The sequence below is a fragment of the Mastacembelus armatus genome, chromosome 23, assembly GCF_900324485.2.
Source record: "Mastacembelus armatus chromosome 23, fMasArm1.2, whole genome shotgun sequence".
Classification (NCBI taxonomy): domain Eukaryota; kingdom Metazoa; phylum Chordata; class Actinopteri; order Synbranchiformes; family Mastacembelidae; genus Mastacembelus; species Mastacembelus armatus.
The window spans coordinates 11,770,613-11,788,905 of record NC_046655.1 but is presented as its reverse complement, the minus strand read 5'-3'; the positions used below and the strand labels follow the sequence as shown (position 1 = coordinate 11,788,905).

The 18,293-nt window shown below is 42.0% G+C and overlaps 3 protein-coding genes across 5 annotated transcripts; all 3 read left to right on the top strand.

The window, feature by feature from the left end:
* The first annotated feature begins 274 nt into the window (after positions 1-274).
* Positions 275-5,322, top strand: LOC113142423 (zinc finger protein 888). The gene is made up of 9 exons (XM_026327442.1): positions 275-414; positions 923-1,125; positions 1,203-1,304; positions 1,401-1,496; positions 1,581-1,691; positions 1,794-1,911; positions 2,046-2,832; positions 3,018-3,076; positions 3,169-5,322. The coding sequence occupies exons 1-9, from the start codon at positions 381-383 to the stop codon at positions 4,689-4,691; spliced, it is 3,033 nt and encodes a 1,010-aa protein (XP_026183227.1). The 5' UTR covers positions 275-380; the 3' UTR covers positions 4,692-5,322.
* A 209-nt stretch (positions 5,323-5,531) lies between these two features.
* LOC113141789 (tetraspanin-7-like) lies at positions 5,532-10,517 on the top strand. Of its 3 annotated transcripts, XM_026326330.2 has the most exons (3): positions 5,532-5,689; positions 5,877-6,495; positions 6,908-10,517. In XM_026326330.2, exon 3 carries the CDS (start codon positions 7,254-7,256, stop codon positions 8,358-8,360), a length of 1,107 nt encoding a protein of 368 aa, XP_026182115.1. In that variant the 5' UTR covers positions 5,532-5,689; positions 5,877-6,495; positions 6,908-7,253; the 3' UTR covers positions 8,361-10,517. The 3 variants fall into 3 exon arrangements, with proteins under 3 accessions (XP_026182115.1, XP_026182116.1, XP_026182114.1); XM_026326331.2 differs by lacking the exon at positions 5,877-6,495; XM_026326329.2 differs by having other exon boundaries at positions 5,532-6,495.
* Positions 10,518-12,019: 1,502 nt separating this feature from the next.
* def6c (DEF6 guanine nucleotide exchange factor c) lies at positions 12,020-18,040 on the top strand. Its single transcript, XM_026327417.1, has 12 exons — positions 12,020-12,245; positions 12,917-13,057; positions 13,422-13,604; positions 14,213-14,443; positions 14,540-14,686; positions 14,797-14,905; positions 15,747-15,967; positions 16,073-16,180; positions 16,453-16,619; positions 16,972-17,164; positions 17,263-17,353; positions 17,563-18,040. The coding sequence occupies exons 1-12, from the start codon at positions 12,150-12,152 to the stop codon at positions 17,772-17,774; spliced, it is 1,899 nt and encodes a 632-aa protein (XP_026183202.1). The 5' UTR covers positions 12,020-12,149; the 3' UTR covers positions 17,775-18,040.
* Positions 18,041-18,293: the final 253 nt, after the last annotated feature.

Genomic DNA, 18,293 nt, shown 5'->3' with positions numbered 1-18,293 from the left:
ATTTATGTGTAATTGTATCTCCCTGAATATCAAACATATGTTAAAAGTACATACTATTTACGTTTTGGGCTGTAGTGAGAGTAGAAGCTTTTCCAACAGTAACTGTTGAGAAAAGGTGAGTACTCTGCGTTGAACTGTATAATTGCAAAGCTGAAAAAATAAAAGGGACAAAGCTTCAATATTTTATATTGCATTTTGAGATGGAGGGAGAAACTGGATCAAGCTAATCCCGATCAATTGTGAGACCTTTATTTTGAAAAGAGGAAACGCAGGCGAAGACTTGAGGAAACGGGTGTTTGCGTGCTAACAGCGCATAATACTAAATCTAACAGCATCACTTTCTATTTATTTTTCAACGCCACAGAAAGCCTGTCGCGCTAATGGAGGTTCTTGGGCCATCAGAGAAATTAAGCGGTACGTTTAATAACAATCTTCTCCCGCTGGATTTTAGAGCAAGCTATGTTTATGCTAGCTATACAGTTAGCCGGGCTCGTCTATTTAACGGATATGAGCTGCATAAGGTGTCAGACTGGTGATGCTGCAATAAAAATAATTTTGTTATATTCAGATTTGCATATAATATAATTAAATATTACAGTTCATTGAAGTACAGTTGAAGATATTTTTTTAAGTTTGTAAATTTGAAACTTGAATGAAATAGTTTTGTCCAGCAATTACACTGGTTCATTGGATTATGCCTGGTAGTTTACATATGGGGCATAAACATTTATCAGTAATTGTTCTATTTCTATGTTTCAACAAATAATTACCTCAATGATTTAGTTGAGAAAGCACAAATTTCAAAATAAATTTCAAATGTTTTGATCTAGTATTGTTGACTTTGTCTGCAAGTGCCTATTGGATTAAAAGCTCATTGCTTCCCTCCAGAGCCCACTTCTCACATTACACTTTTATGTTTCAGACACAGGCCTGCCTCTTTCATGTCTTCGCCTCCTGGTGCCCCCATTGCAGCTTCTGTCTGCTGCTATGTGGCAGCTGGCGAAGCAGAAAGATGTGATGAATTATGAGAAACTTCAGGCGTTTGTGTTCACGGTGACAGAAGCAGTGCCTGGACTCATCAACCACAGGCAGAGAGCCCAGCTGATTCTGGGTCTGAGAGCCAGGGTGAGCAAAACCTACAGTTTGTGTTACACACACATATGGTTAGTTTGTTGTTATTAACTCACTTGTTTGTATTTCAGTTGATTCTGGAGCTTTGCAAAGACTCAGGGCGAGGTTTTGTTGATTCTCAAGTGATCCAGAGCTATTTAGATAGACTGCCACTAACGTCTACCAACACAGATGTAAGTACTTAAAAGGATCGCCTGCTTACATCTGAATAGAGACTAATATTGACCTTGGAGGGCCTCATTTACTGACATAAATCTAATCTGTGACAGTACAAGGATGCAGAAGTGAGAACAACAGAGTCCATATTCATTGCACTTGTTCAAAGCCTGTTGAAAGATCCAGTTGAAAGAGCCTACTTTTTCCAGGTTAAGACAATTTTAATTCATTTCTGCGCTTGAAATACACTAAATTACTGCTAAAATAAATACACATTTAATTATTACTTATAGGAGGTGTTCCCTGTGGAATATGGGCCTCAATATGATACAGCTCTACATGTGTTACTATGGGAGCTACTCTCCAAACTGGAAAAGATGCTTCCAATACCAGATCTTAAACAGGTATTCAGTCAGCTCATCCAGATGTTTCAAGTTGTTTTACCTCTGTGAAAGGGGCCATGCCATTTTACCAAGAGCCTTTCTAGAGCTGTGCTGTGATTACAGACTGCAGCCTGGCTCACCTCTGCTCCCTCTGTGTTGGAGGAATATGTGCAATCCACAACAGAAGAGCTGAGCTCAGTCCTGGAGCACTACAAAAGTTCAGGACTGTTGAAAATGCCATGTAAGTAGAGCTTTTTTTTTAGTGGGCGTTTTTCTGATGTGTTATACACTACGCAGTTAGTGCAATTTGCTGCCCCCAGAAATTGTCTCAAAAAGTATAGTGTTTCAGTCATTTACTCCTTATGTTTTTCGTAGATGGCCCATCATCCACCATTGGCAGCTGCATCATGTCGGCTTTATCCATTCCTCCTTCACAGAAGACAAACATCTCTGTCGGACTAGAATCCATCCACAACTATGCCAACCCTGTCACGTTTGTTGGAGTGGACCAGTACAGCGTCGTGGCTGTCTACACAGAAGTGGAAGTTGGAGCATCTGAAGCGGATGAAGTGGTTGAGTCAGCTGAAGTTCAAGTTCAGACAGATTTCTATGAAGAAGAGATTGTGGCTGTTAGCACAGATAACACCAGCAGTGAGGAGGCCAATAGCCTGAGAGTGGAAGAAACAAGTGAAACTGTGGGTGTTGCTAAAGCTCTGGAGACTCTGACAAAAACATTTGCCTTAAGGAAGGAGAGCCTGGGTCAAGATGTACTGACAGGAAAGAATAATGATTCATCTTTAAATGATGAGGTTGGGTCAGGAAATGCTACAGATGAAGGGAAAATAATTGAAGGACATAAAACAAGTGTCCAATCTGGTGACAAGAGAGAAATTATTGAAGAAGTGAAGGAAGATTTCCAACCTGGAGGCCTAGAGAGCGACATTAACTCATCTTGCACGCACCTGAAGGATAACTACAAATCACTTTCTGTCCCTGAAGAAATGACAGATGTCTCCAGTGAAGTTTCTGTCTATGAAACACAACAGTCTGGTGCCACGGCTAACGTCCGCAGATCCTCTCGTCTACAAGTGAAGACCTCATCCAGTTGGCAGAAGTGTAAATTCAAGAGATTGTCAAAGGATATTATAGAGGAGCCAAAAATGTACAAAAACATTTATATTGTAATTGCTACATCTTTTGATATAGGATTTTTTTTTTAAAGAACATCTACACATTCTAAAAGCAGTTTCCCAAAATACTTCTTTTAAAACACTTATTTCTAAAATTGTAACATATATATTAAGATTGATATGAATGTTCTGCACTGAAATGTTTTTATTTCTCCAGGAGCAAAGCTGATGTATCAGTTGCCCCGTCTGTGATAGCAGTCAGAGGAATGGACAAAGGTAACATACTGACATGAAGAAGAGAAAAATATCTGACCTTGTCAAATAAAATCCACATGTTTCACTCACAGCTGTGTTCGTTTTATTTGCAGGAGATTCCAGTGAGATGACATCGATTATCTTCACCTGTTCACAGTGTCCTTTTCACAGCTCAGATGAAAACAGCCCTCCTCACTTCCACATGCAGAGTGTTCGAACAGAAGTTTACAGGAATCTCTCAGGAGCCAAGTTTACACCGTCTCCCTCCAGTTCTGATGAAATATTTACATCAATTAAACTTTTCCCCCAAGGAACCACAGAGCTGGGGGCAGCAGAACAGCCTGACAACCAAAGCAATGCAAATGTCCCTCAGTCTCAGAGCAGGCAAAAGGCCCTCACATGCGAAACGTGTGGCAAAGTGTTTACTCGTACGTCAGACGTCAGAAGACACCAGCTGACTCACACAGGAGAAAGACCGTTTCATTGCTCGCAGTGTGACCGAACCTTTCAGCATTCGTGGGATCTGGCAAAGCATGAGAGTAAACATCACGGTGTGGCCATCTCCTTCTCCTGCCAGCTGTGTAGGAGCTCTTTCTCCAATCTGCGAGCATTAACTGTCCATCACAAGAAGTGTCACTCACAGGAGAGTCAGCTCCCTCAGATCTGCTCCATCTGCAGCCAGAGTTTCCCCACCTCCTCTGAGCTGCTCGAGCACAGGAAGTCCCATGTCACCAGTAAACGCTATATCTGCCAGCAGTGTGGCGAAGGCTTTGACTCCCTGCTGGCACGCTCCCAGCACCGGCAGATGCATCTGGTGAAGCGTCAGTTTAAGTGTCCACACTGTGAGAAGACATACACTCGGAGGTCTGACGTGAAGCGACATCTGTCCACCCACACTGGGGAGCGTCCTTACCAGTGTAACCAGTGCAACAAACAGTTCTCGCTGCGCTTTATGCTCATGAAACACCTCCGTGTTCACACGGGTGAGCGGCCTTTCCAGTGCTCCCACTGCCCAAAGAGGTTCACACTGGTGTCTGTGCTAGCCAGGCATGAGAGGATGCACACTGGGGAGAAACCTTTCCTCTGTTCACAATGTGGGAAGGGCTTTTTGTCCCAGGGTGAGCTTTCAAAACACCACAGGTCTCACATGGACGACAGGCCCTACTCCTGCCCTCAGTGTGACAAACGTTTCAAGAGCAAGAAAACACAGCAAGAACACATCATCTCCCACACCGGCGCCCGCCCATATCCTTGTACCTACTGTGGGAAGGGCTTTACCAAGCCATATGCACTGACCAGACACAACCTCATTCACACAGGAGAGAGGCCGTTCCCCTGCGGACACTGTGAGAAGTCATTTCTCACTCTCAGCGAGGCTCAGCTGCACCAGCGGATTCACACGGGGGAAAGGCCGTATCCCTGCAACGTGTGTGAACTCAAATTCAAGAGCTCATCAGAACTGGCACGACACAAACGTAGCCATTCAGGGCTGAAGCCAGTGAAGCCGTACTGTTACCAGTGTATGAAAACATTTGCATCCAAAGCCAAACTGAAGAAACACATGGAGACACACAGGAAGGAAGGAGAAGCACCAGAGTCTGTGGACTCCATGCAGCCTGAGGAATCAAATAATTAAAGGAGAGAGACTAAGTGGTTAAAGTAGTGGAATAGTGAAAAAGAATGTGAACTGTCTTAAGATGTTTAAGTTCAGTATCAGATTTAACACGCTTATATTAGGAGAGAATATATTTTCTGCAAATCAGGAAGACAATGTTTACCCCATGCCTTGATTATACTGACTGCATTATAAACTGGGTATATTATTCTGAAAACTGATTTTTAGAGGTTATTAATTTTCAAATACTGCATATGGACATATAACTGCAGCTACACTATCTCATCTCCATTTGCCTTGAAACATGGAACTTACAATCATGTTGAAAATGTTTTGTTTTTTTTTTAAGAGAGGTGAACAGAATTGTTCATTAAAAAGATTTATTCATGTCATATACTGACCATTTATTGTCTCTGTAATATTGTGAATCATTGGTGTGCACCTCCCTAGTTTTAAGATGCAGACTTTCAAATAACAGTAATGCAAATAATAATCAGGTTGCAGGCCAGAGGTTCAAGGAGTAGGCTGTAAAACTGAAGCAGAGCAGGGAACATAATATAATCTAGTGCCATCCAATAAATGCTACCTTTTATATCATGATTTTTTTTTTTTTTTTTTCAGCAGGGGTAGATTGCGTTACACTCTAAGGCAGTGTTTTTTCAACATGGTAGGCATGTGAAAGGTCATGGGATGATTATGAAGGATGAAGCAGAAAAGGTTTTGTCAAATGTGTGCTTTTTTTTCACTGTGGAAACTAGACTGCAGTAAAAATGTGCAAATTTGATGAACTGCAATAACTTTAGTAATAGCAGGTATGATTTGAACGTGCTTTAAGGCGTGCCTGCCTTATGATGCTTTTATTGTTTCAAAAGGGCAGTTCTGCAGCCATAACAGTAAAGTTTTCCTCAGCCGTTGTTCTCTGCTGCTTTATTTTGAAGGAGCTGAATTGGAGGTACCCTCTGTGATAGACTGGCGACCTGTCCCAGGTGTACCCCTCCTCTGGTCCAGTGATCCAAAAAGTGAGTAGAGCTAATGTATGGATGGGTGGGCGAGTTGGATTTGCCTATAAAATCTCATCCTGGATGTGTCAGGTGATGTATTTCCTTCACTTCCCGCCTGCACATAAAACAATGTGTCAGTGAGCTGATGATTCTAGACCAAAGATTAATTATAAACATCATAAACATAACCTCATTTCCTCAACAGACCCTCAGCTGTCTGTGTTCTTATCACTGGTACACTGGCAAACATGGCTTTTCTCTGCTCATGTAACCTGGCAAACACCTGAGAAGTTAAAATAGTTGTTGTAGCCAAATTAAAATTTCTGTTTCTAAAGCAGGAAAAATTTACTATTTTACTATTTTCTGCAGTCCAAACAAACAGAATTTGCGATGTACATCTATCTGGATATTCCCTTCTCCATCATCATGTCACTGTTATAATTGTCCTTATAAAAAGAGTCATTTGAATGTGGTTAATTAACTGAGAAGCTTTAATTAGCTCTGATTGGACAGGGGTTTAATGGGGGGGGGGGCTAGTGTGCCAGGCAGAGATCATTAGAATAAAATTGGCAGCATCGTTTAACAGGAGACCAACAAAGTGTTATTGCAGTGAGTTTTAATGCTTGGTTTGAAATGGTTTTCTATTTTTAGCACATCATATGTTTCTAAATGTATAATGTGAAACTAAATGGTGAATAACTAATTTTTTGGGTCATGATTCCACTTTACCTGTTTTTTTGCATTTATACCACAGCAGTTCTCGACAGTCTTCCTTCTGTCAGATTATATGTGTTCACTTGGTCGATTGGAGGACTGTTTCTGAGGTATTTGGGGAAAAAAGCAGTGTTTTTTGTTGTAGGATGGATAAAAACCAGAGCCGGCTGTCAAATGATCTTATTATGTGCTTTATAAGCATAAGAAATGTATCTATTATGTCATCAAAATGGTATCATAAATGTTAAATATCAGATGAAGTAAAGTAATATTTCAAACTTTAATTTTTTGTTTTCTACACTTAAAAAAAAATCTGATAGTCCATATCTTCTTTCAATACATCACAAAGGTTAAATGTTGGGAAAGCTGAATTTCTACAAATAGTGTATAGACATGAGATCATTTATTCCACAAATGGACCAAAGTCACATTGAAACAGATGTCTCCTCCACACCGAGAGAGGGTGTGCATGGGTGGATTCTCAGTCCATCCCAGCGCTAACACCTCTTGTCTTAACTATAGTGAGGGGCAGCAGCGAGCGAGCAGAAGTCAGAATGTGGCTATCAGCGCAGGAATTTAGAGTACTGGTGGCCATGCAGGTGGAAAGAATGCCCGAAATAAACAGATAAATCGGATGGAAAACGGGGGCTGTGGATGCAGATAACAGCACGGCGTGACACCCATCAGCAAGATTTATAGTCCAGTCAGCGTTGGTTGTGTTGGTGGCGGATTAATAACCAGTCATAAAAAGGTGGGAGGGGGATAGTGTGTTGCAGGAGGACAAGAGTGAAGGCACTGATAGAGGAAAGAAGAGAGGGGGAGTGTGTAAAAGAGAGAGAGAGGAGTAGATAAAGCCGGAGCGAAGATCATGAGCTCTGCACTGCCTTACGGCTCCCTGTCAGCTCGGCCAAGTCCCAGCAGACGGGCTTTGGACTGGGAACGTGAGCAGCTAGCTGTGCGAAGACTGTCCTCTCCAAGGGGTCTCGACCTGCTCACTCCTCCTCCTCTTCCTCGTCGACCCTCCGCTATCCCCGGGTACTTGCTGTCTCCATATCAAGAGCAGGAAGAGCACCTCCAACGGCAGCAGCAGCAGCAGCACCAGCAGCAGCGTCTATCCTTGTCCATGTGCTCAGAGGCCTCCCTGGCACCCCCTGCACCTCCACCTGTGGGTGCTGCCCCACCCTGCTGCCACCCAGTGGGAATCATGCACCTGCTGCGCCTAGGTCTCCTGGCCTTCAGCTGCCTCTTCTGGGCAGCCGGCTTGGCCATCTTCACCATGGGTGTGTGGGCTCAGATTTCCCTTGCAGACTACATGCTGCTGTCTGCCAATCGCTACCCCAACGCTCCACTCATTCTTCTGACCACAGGTGCTGCCATCACTGCCTGGGGCTTCCTGGGTTGTCTGGGAGTGGCTGCAAACCTGCCCTGTGTCCTACGGGCTTATGGGTTCTTCCAACTCGCTGCACTTATAGCCGGTTTAGCAGCTGGACTCTCTGGTCTCTTCTACCGTGAAGACATTGCTGGAGGGTTTCGCAGCGGCTTACAGCGAGCAGTGGCAGGCTACACAGAGGATGAAGGTCGTGCCGATGCTCTAGACAGCCTGCAGAGAGCCCTGGAGTGTTGTGGAGCTGAGGGTTGGCGCGACTGGCTTACTTCAGACTGGGCTATCCAACATATGACCTTTGTGCCTGCTGAGAATGGTACCTCTGTGTCCCTGCCAGACAGCTGCTGCGTGAGACGCAAGGGCTGCAAGAACCGACCTCTTCTCTCCGATGATTCTGATGGAGTGGTTGCTGCTGGAATCCATCCACACGGCTGCTTCCGCAAAGTCTTCAGTTTGGTCAACGACAACGTCTTCCACATCGCTGCCACTGTGTTGGGATTAGCCTTCACGCAGATCGGAGGCATTGCCCTGGCCTGTCTGCTTGCCAACAAACTGGCACCAAGACAACATCGACGTGTAGTGGCACATTAATGGTCAATTTTAAGCCAACGATTGACCAATTTGTGAACGATTAAGTCTGATAATGAACAATGCCCTGAAAGAGTGATAGAGTTGCGAGGTTGGGAAAGTTTCTTTGGGGTATCCAGGGTCCTGCAAGTAGAAGTCCCATTTACTGTCTGGCAGTGTTAAATGACTGTCAGTTGGAGCACCTCCAATGTTTGGATGGTGCATGCAACTTTAAAATGAGCAGAACAAACCACTGTTCAAATCATTGATTTTTAAGAAGTCAGTGGTAAAAGCCAAATCTGAGAAGGCAGGAGCCAACTCCTGAGAGATGGAGGCTTTGTAGAAACCTGCTAATACATTCAGCAGAATGAATCTGTTTCACTTTATGTCTCTGGATCAATTTTGGATTTGAATTAAGCAACTACAATATTGTGCTTTGTTCTTCTCCGTGACTTGGCTTTGTTCTGATTCACATCTCTGATTGGCTTCTTCTCCATAGCAAGGGCAGCTTAGGCTTAGTGGCATTGTAGTGTTTTGTCATATCAAACATATGAATTGTTCAAATATCTAAACAACTCATTTGTTTCTAAGTTGAGGAACCTTAAAGATATTTCTAAAAGAAAATAGGAATTTAGTGCCAAAAACCTGCAACTCCTCACACTTCGCAACTCTTTTACCCTCTTGGATTGCCCGACTCTGTCTTCAGCACAGTTCTACACATACTTCCTGAATTCAGCGTTGGGTAAATTGGTGCACTTTTATCCACCAAAATCTTTTATCCATTTGATGCAGTTATACCTGCAAACAAGAGATAGTTTGACATCAATTATTTGTGGTGCCAGCAGTTTATCTCAAAGACTGTATGGGAGTACAAAACAAAGCTCTTTGCCTTTTTTGCTGTATGGTTTAGTTTTGTAAATAATTAAATAATGGCATGAATTAATATGCTTCGTTACGAAGACTGTATGCATTCAAAATGATTATTTAGAGTTGAACTACTCTCATACTGGATTTGTCCTCAAGTAGTACATCTCACCACTGAATGCACAGGAATGTTCACCAGCAGTTTTCCACTTTACAGGATTTAGTCTGGCTGTGTTCAGCAGATGTTCGAATGCACATCAGTTAGTTTTTCCATCACAAAGACTACACTGTGCTAGAATGGTGCTTTAGGAAATAGCTTAATATCGTCTGTGCTGTTTTGTGCCGTTTATACTGTACATTTGACAAGCTGATGTAATGTTTACTGTGCGTTGGTAAGATATTTGATAAGATTATGATTGCTTTAATATAGGTCTTCCAGAGGTCACTGTAGAGTTTCTGAAATGCAAGTTGACCTGACACCATTTTATTTTATGAATAACACTATTCTAAAATGCTCTGCTGCACTGGCATGGCCCAGATGTTTTGGAGGCTATAACTAGCATGAAACATTCAAAAAAAGTGGAGATTAGCATTTTTTTTTTCTCACATTTCTTCAACATCCAACTAAAGTTGACCTAAAGAAAGCGTTCAGCATTTAGCGAATGATTTTCTAGTCAAGAGACAAATGAGTAGATTGGTATCAGTCTGTATAGTAAATGTAAAGCTAGAACCAGATTATCATGAAGCATGAGAGCAGGAAGGCACAACTATCCTGAGTAGTTAATAGGCACACTTTGTTTTTTTGTTTAGTCAATACAAAAAAAGTGTTAAACACGATACAACATGCAGTTTAGGTTTAGAGGTGCTGACAAAGACAAGCTAGCGGTATCCAGTCCTTATGCTAGGCTAAGCTAGCAGCCCTAGCTGCTGCTTCATTTTTAGCAGACACACATGAGAGTAGTAAAATTTTTTTTCATCAACTACCTCCTGACAAAATGATGAAGTAATATTTCTCAAAGTGTAAACTATTCCTGTGATGAGTGTGGAAGTGTGTTTTTTTTTGTTTGTTTTGTTTTTCACATGGATGTATTATATGTGTTGGATGATTGTTACACACACTGATGATGATACACATCCATTAGCTTTTCTTCCAGCCTCCTAAGCCTTTTTATCGCTACTGTTATTGTAATATATGACATATATCCTATGTACAATAATGTAGCCTATAATGTACTGTAATAATTACCAAGAGTGCAAGCATGACATGAAATTGTAAACTATAGCCTATCTGTCAACAATAAACAAAAATCTTTGACTCATTATAGGATATGATATTGATTTGATGCTGGAAATCGTAATGTCAAGGTCTGCTGCCCTTGAATATTTCAAAAAGATGATAATGTAATAGCATTCCTGTAATGTCACACTGATAATATACAGTACAGCAATGGTAAAGGCAAATTAAAATGTATAAATTTTATGTTGTGGGGATTGCGGAACACTTGTAAAGAGCACTTTGGGGGTTTTAATGTGAGTTTTATCCTCTGAAGTTGGAAATAAGTGAAGAATTTATCCTTTATCCTGACAGATGGCAGGTGTAATGCTCCAGTATGCATTTTAAAGATGTGTAGAAACCCATCTAGGTCTTTATTTTATGAGAAAGGCCACGCTTCCAGTGTGCCAGAGTGGTAAATTATTTGTGAGTGCTTGGTCCTCACTGAGACCTCTGGTCAGGCAAATCTGAATTATGGCTAACTGGATGACATCTCATTTCTACCACCTGAGACAGTGGTGATAACATCTGCCCTTAAAGAGGGACAGCGGACACAGATCCACTGCTGAGTGTGATGAAACGCAACAGCCTGACACACCATTGATTTTTTTGGTGGAGCAGAAAATCATGAACTATAGTCCAATTGGATAATATGAAGTAGATTTTCATACATGTATCACAAACTTTACCTTAAGACCTACATACATCAATGTTTAGAGACAGGGAGGCTTTATCATGTGGCCTCTAAACAATGACTACAGTTTTCTGACCTAATTATTCTATTGATTAGCCTAGATTGTGCTCTAACAAAGCTTGCGGGCGTTTTCTTTCTAATTACACTGTCCTTGTTTAATGTATTTTGCCTGCGGTTCCCACGTCCCCACCAGCAGTTTCACCACACAGAAGATTAGCTCTGATATCTGAGCATCAAGGAAAGTACAAGGTGCATTTTGCTCATAAAACTTAAGAAAACTGTTGGTTTGAACTGATTTATTCCGGACAGTGTCCTAAAATTCATTAAATAAATCAATGAAGCACTATATTGACTAACTTCAAATTCTTCAATATAAATAATTTGAATTTTAAAAGCCATTTCTCTATTTCCCTGACATCAGAACACATTCAGATTTGTTTAAGATGTAAAAACTCTGTATGTGTTTGTGGTGCACTTTTTAGGGTCTGGAGCAGCTAAAATAAATATGGCTTTAGGCTCACTAAACAAATGGGTGTGTCCCTAAACCAAACGTCTTGGCTCTGATAACATCACGGATCCCACTTATTTGGTTTTGGTACATCGAGGAATTCAGGATACATTTCCTAGACCTTGGAAATCTGTGTCAAAATTTGCTCACTAAGTGTGTCAGTTCTGTTTAGATACACTCAAACTCAAAACGTCCAGAATATGTTGGAGAAGTTTAGATTTGTAAAGGTTTTTTCCTTTTACTCCCATAATATAAATGGAATATATACTGTGGAAGAGCGTGTGGGACTCTCCGCCTCTTTAGTCTGCCCTACATCTGTCTCCTTTTTGGTCCTTTGCCGTTTGCACAGCAGTCTGTGCTCTGCCCCACATGTTATTTGGCAATTCTCAGCACCACCACTCGTCTGTAGCTGCGTAAAACCTGCTGCGCTACGGTCGGAAATGTAGCTGTTTTGCGCACAAACGGGTCTCCAAGATGGACCTAAAATCCGAACTTCTTAAATCCATCTGGTACGCTTTCACGTCGCTGGACGTGGAGAAATGTGGAAAGGTGTCCAAGTCGCAGTTAAAGGTAAGTCATAATTGTTTTAAATCCAGGAAACTGAGACCGAGGGGCGTCCACTGGAGAGGACAGAAACAGACCGTGTTTATTTGTGCTGCTTTTCCGACTGAGGTCACCAGTCTCTGTAGTTTCCTTTATATGTTGCTAATTATTATTATTGGCATATGTGAGTTAAGGTTATATTGTAAAGGAACATTTAACACACAAACCTCCCACAGGCTGAAACACAAGTCCATATACTTTAAACAAGACCTCGTCTAACAGACACGTAACCTGCTCAGACTGGAGCTGAGGTGTGAGACCACTATTCAGCTTCAGGCTCAAAGTCCATTCTTTTTCCTGAGGCCCAACAGTGACATACCACCCCCCACCCCCCGTCGGGGTCTTTTATAAAAGACGACAGCAACAAGGAAGCATCTAGTTTTGTATCTTTAACTCCACAGTGAGTGTTAACTTTGTCTGACCGAGCGCCCTCAGCAGAGAAGAATCCAGGGAAATAGCAGAAAGCTGTCCGGACACGTTTAATCACCGACGACTACCTGTCTGTGCTTGTGTGCGCGCGTTTGTGGATATATGAAGAAACGCGGCGCGCACAGAAGCCCGAGACTCTGTGCTGACCTTTACACACGACAACACATCTTCTCTATAGATACGTGTGTGTGTGTGTGTTTCCTTTTCAGGTGCTTTCTCACAACCTGTACACAGTGCTGAAGATCCCACACGACCCCGTGGCTCTGGAGGAGCACTTCCAGGATGATGATAACGGACCTGTGTCTAATCATGGATACATGCCCTACCTCAACAAATATATACTGGCTAAGGTACTTCATCATCTCACCACTGTGTTTTATATCCTGTAATATTCTTTTCCTGTTTATTTTCTATTTTTTATTGGTATTCATCACTTAAAGGGTAGGCTGGATACTAATAGTGGGTTAGGGTTTTACTGGTGTTGCACTTACTCAGTTTATAAGTTTCATTCATCTAAAAGTTCTCAGCTCTGGAGGCAGAAATGATTCGTTGATTCTCAGTGGGTGGAGCAGTTTTCTGTGAGTCATTATTTGTTTTAGGAAAAGCTATAATGGTTTTGCTTGAGTGATTTTATAATAACTGTTATGTTTGTTGTTCCTAAGAAAGAGTTTTAATTGAGTCTCAGTTATCTTGAGTCTTTTTCTGCGTTTTCAGGTCCAAGAGGGGATGTTTGACAAGGAGAGGTTTGACGACCTGTGCTGGATGATGACCATGAAGAAGAACTATAAGGGGGTATCACAGAGGGTGCTGCTATCAGAGCGAGACAGTTTCAAGCTCTTCTGTTTATTCAACCTCCTGTCTGAGGACCGCTACCCGCTGGTGATGATCCCAGAGGAGGTAAAAGATGAGAAAGGAGAGTTTAATGTGTGAAACTGGGATTTGTAGTGGGACCACTTTATTTTAGATTTTTTGCAAAAACCTGATGGATTGAAGTCTGTCATATATTTAAAAAGAAAATATTTTGAAGGTGCACAGCAAGAGAAAGTGGTCTCGTTTTGATCTAAAATAAGCCTCAAGTATAAATAACCCTTATTGTTCCCTCAGCAAATAAAGATCACGCAGTGAAGGCAGCACCAAGGCTTTTGTGGGAATTTACATGAGGCTCTTTCACTGTGATTGTTTAATTGTTAGAAAAAAATATGATCCTCCATATAAACCCAGCATGTGTCCAAAGTCAGACTGTCTTGTTTCTCAGAGCAGCACAAGTAAGTAACTTAATGAGGCTCTTCCTTCCTGCATTTCCTCCATAATGTGTCTAGTTTCCTGTCAGTGTCGACCAAAATAGTCTGCTTATTCATTATCTGCATAACAGTCTTCCTCTGTAAAGGTATATTACAGAAACACTTTGATAGAGTTTGTCATCATTCTGTCAGTTTGGTTATTTCCAGCAGTATTGGTCTGGACCTGCTTTAACTTTTGGTTGTTCTTTCTGTAAACATTTCTAGGTGGAGTATCTTCTCAAGAAAATCTCCACAGCAATGAGTCAAGAATGGGATGGGAAACCCTTGGAGGACTTAATATCCCAGGATGCCACAGTGCAGGAAGAGGGCATGTCTGTATGGACATTCCTGGAGCACATGGATGCAGGTCGGCTGCTGAGGGTCACCAATGCAGAGGCCTTCAGTCTGGCTTTGGACGAGGTCTTTCTGGAGATGTACCACAATGTCCTGAAGAGGGTGAGCTTTCTGCGTGCACAGTCCTGCCCCTTTCATCCCATTTGTCTGCTCTGGTCATGTTTTTAATTTGCTCTTCAACTCTTGCCTTGATTCCAGGGTTATATGTGGAAAAAGGGGCACGTGCGTAGGAACTGGACTGAGCGTTGGTTTGTGTTGAAGCCCTCCTCCATGGCGTACTATGTCAGCGAGGACTTGAAAGACAAGAGAGGGGAGCTCCAGCTGGACAAGAGCTGTGTTGTAGAGGTTTGTGAGAAAATGCAATTTAAACTCTGCACGTGTGAAACTTTAGCAGGAGGAAAAACAGTAAAGTGATGTTTTATATTTGCTGAGTCTGTGTCCTCTTTATGTTTCAGCCGATTCCTGACAGGGAGGGGAAACGATGTCTGTTCTGTGTGAAAACCCATAACAAAACCTATGAGATGAGCGCGTCTGACCAGAGACAGAAGGTGGAGTGGACTCAAGGTGTGTTGGTGTGTATAAGTCGAAACACACAAACTCACAAAGTGTGTGGTCACTGCTGTGTTGTCTTACAATTTACCGTAATGACCTAGTCACAGATTAAATTCTTGTTTGATGCTGTCAGTACTGTCATTGATTAGTTCATTGAAATAGATTTTTTAAAGATTGATTTACAGTCATTTTTCAAACATAACATATGTTAGTTTCAGCTTCATGCCAACATGGGTTTGGAGCTTATTTATATCATGTAGGAATGTAAATCATATATTAAGCCTCATGACACTGAGATTTTTTTTTTATTTTGTGCATTATAATAATGTTAAAGGTCACATGTCCACATTTTATTTCTAAGCAGCTGATTAAGTAGTTTTCTCATGCCCATTCCAGCAGTATCTAGTACAGCCCCAGTGACTGTAACTGCTTATTCAGTTTATAGCAGAAAATGTTCTGATTACCAAGTATGGTCTTGAATGATGGTTGCTGATAAGGAAGATTTGATGTTTCAACAAACAGACATGCAGTAAAAGAACTCTTTTCCAAAAAAGGATTCAGAACAATTCTCAAAAGTAACAAAACAAATCTTTTTTTTTTTTTTTTTTTAACTGGATCTATGGTCAATCTTAATTCTAACGCACTACTGAAGAATAATATGGCCTTGTTCAACTGAACAATCACTGGCAACTCTTCTTGCGTGAATCTTCATTTTTTAGGTATTTTTGGCAGAGTTAGGTTGTTCAGCCCTGAAGGAATACCTCTGTCCTACTCATGAATCAAAGCAGTCATTACTCTAACCACCCAGCTGTTCTCTGAGATTTTAATGTGTCTGTCTGCTCTACCTGTCCAGTCATTCAAACAGCCCTCCGTCTCCAGAGCGAGGGCAAGTCCTCCCTGCACCATGAACTCAAAATGAAGAGACGGGCCCAGCGGGAAAACAGCCAACGGGAGCGTAGCCGGAGCAGCTGCAGCAGCCGGAGCAGCCAGTCGGATGACTCGAACATCCAAGAGGTGGAGAGGATGGAGAAAGAGAAAGACAGACAAGATTTAGAGATCGAAAGCATCATCCAGGTAAAAGAGGAAGGACAGTTAACCATAACATTAAGCTCGTTTGCAACCGAGCTGGCAGTAGTAAATATGAAGTTACATTACAGACCACATATCTGTGCCTTGCAGCATGCACGGGAATTGGAAATCAGACGCCGAGAGGCAGAGGAGAGAGAGAGGAGGAAACAGAGGGAGGTGCAGATGGAGCTGGAGAGACAACTGAGAGAGGCCGAGATGGTATGAGAAAGTTTGCCAGATGACAGCGTTTATTTACAGTTCTTCTGAAATGGGATTTAGAGTCCATCCCATTGACTTTGATCTGTAGCAGGAAAACGCTGGCATAAAGTTCAGGTTTAATGTTTAATGATTTGAAGACACGGTTACGACATTCCTGGAAAAGGAATAGGTCAGTTCTTTCCACTCAGTTGGTATGTGTGTGTGTGTGTGTGTGTGTGTGTGTGTGTGTGTGTGTGTGTGTGTGTGTGTGTGTGTGTGTGGTGTGCGCCAAGCTGAGAGACAGCATGCAGGCAGAGATGCAGGCCAAGGAGAGAAAGGCTGAGCAACAGAAGAAGAGGATTCAGGAGCTGGAGCTGACGCAGCAGAAACTGGAGGCTGCTCTCAATATGGAGATCCAGGCTCGGCTGGAGGAGGAGAGGGCCAGACAGGAGCTGGAGAGGTAACAAACATACACAGCTGCAGTAATCCCCTCAAAACCCTATACTCCGTGCACTAAGCCCAGTGTTGTCAAACTATGACACTGTGGTCTGAAACCCTCACCACAACTGAAACCCTCAGCTCCCTCTACCCAAGTGTGTCATAGCTGCTGCTGCCACTGGTGACTGTTTTAGAAATTCACCAGAATCAGTGATTGAAGACAAAACAACAATAATTAAGATCCTGTTGATTACAGAACACCAGGATTTATGTTTAGCAGTCATAAAGTAGCTTTTGGCTTATGTTTCTGCTCCATAACTACATAGGTGATTGTAGTTACAGTTATTGCTTCTTCTCTTTCTTCCCTTCTCCAGGTTGCTGCTGGCTGAAGAAGAAAAGAAGAAGCAGTACCAGCTCCTGCAGGAGAGGGCCTTGCAGAACCTCAGCCCCATACAGGAGGCCTCAGACGGCAGCACCAATGAGGATACCCCATCAGCCCTCTACTCGGCCTCTCAAGAGCTCCAGAATCTGCAGGAATCTCGCCAGAGGAGTCACCAGCACCTAGAGGTGAGAAAGAGTGTGTTTGGATGGGCTCAGCGTGCAGCAGGTTTAATACCATAAAAAAGCACTCATGAGAAGCTACTGCATCTCTCGTCTCACTCCAGGAGGTTCAGGAGAAGCTAAGGAATGCCAGTCAGCATGTACGGCACTGGAACGTGCAGCTGAACCGCCTGATGACGCCCATCACACCTGGAGGTGCAGTATCTTCTGCATTTGGACTGTGTGGGTCTGGTCTGAGGAGAGGGCACAACATTACTCATCTGTGTTTGAGCATTTACATTAGTGTAACCTTTTTGAAAGACATAATTGTATTGCTGTTCTAAACCTGTGTAAATATATCAACGAACAAAACAAAAATCTAATTTGTTGTCAATAATTTGTTTCTTGTCTGTGTGCGAGTGTAGCGTGTTTGGAAAGTCGCCTGACAACAAAGCAAATGTGTCCCAAAAAGGAAGGAGCTCTGGCGAGTAATGAGTTCATCTCCAAATTCAAGATTCGAACCAAACAAAACAGCCAGAAACCAGAATGCAGCAAGAGACCGGAGGAGCTGACGGAGGCCGGCAAGCTGTCAGACGGATCAGACGAATCGCAGGGAAAACCCAACGGACAGATGTGATTAAGGAAGCATGTTTTTAAATCTACAAGTTCAGAAATAATAAGAAATGTTTCATTTGTGTAAGATTGAGAGCAAAGGTAGGAAGGAGAAAAGTTAATTACCATAATGCATAAAACTGTGCATGAAAAGGACTGTATTATATTTATATGTTGAGATGCAAAATAAATGCCAGGCAGATAATGCAGGATTTATTGAAAACACATTTGACTAAGATCAACTGAGATTTACAGTTTTGTACAATAAATTTCATGTTGTGATATTTGACAGTTCTTCATTCAAATCATTTAAAGTACTGCAACTCCTCTTTAACTTCCTGAAGCTGATTGAGATTAAAGATCATCAAGACACAGAAATGACTTGTAGTTGACGAGCAGCTCTCTAATGTGGCAAGTTTCAGCCTGATAACAGAACTGACAGGAAGTTAAATAAAAAGTAAAAGCTGAAAAGTCTGTTTTTTTGTATCACATCCTAATATATATATATATATATATATATATATATATATATATATATATATAT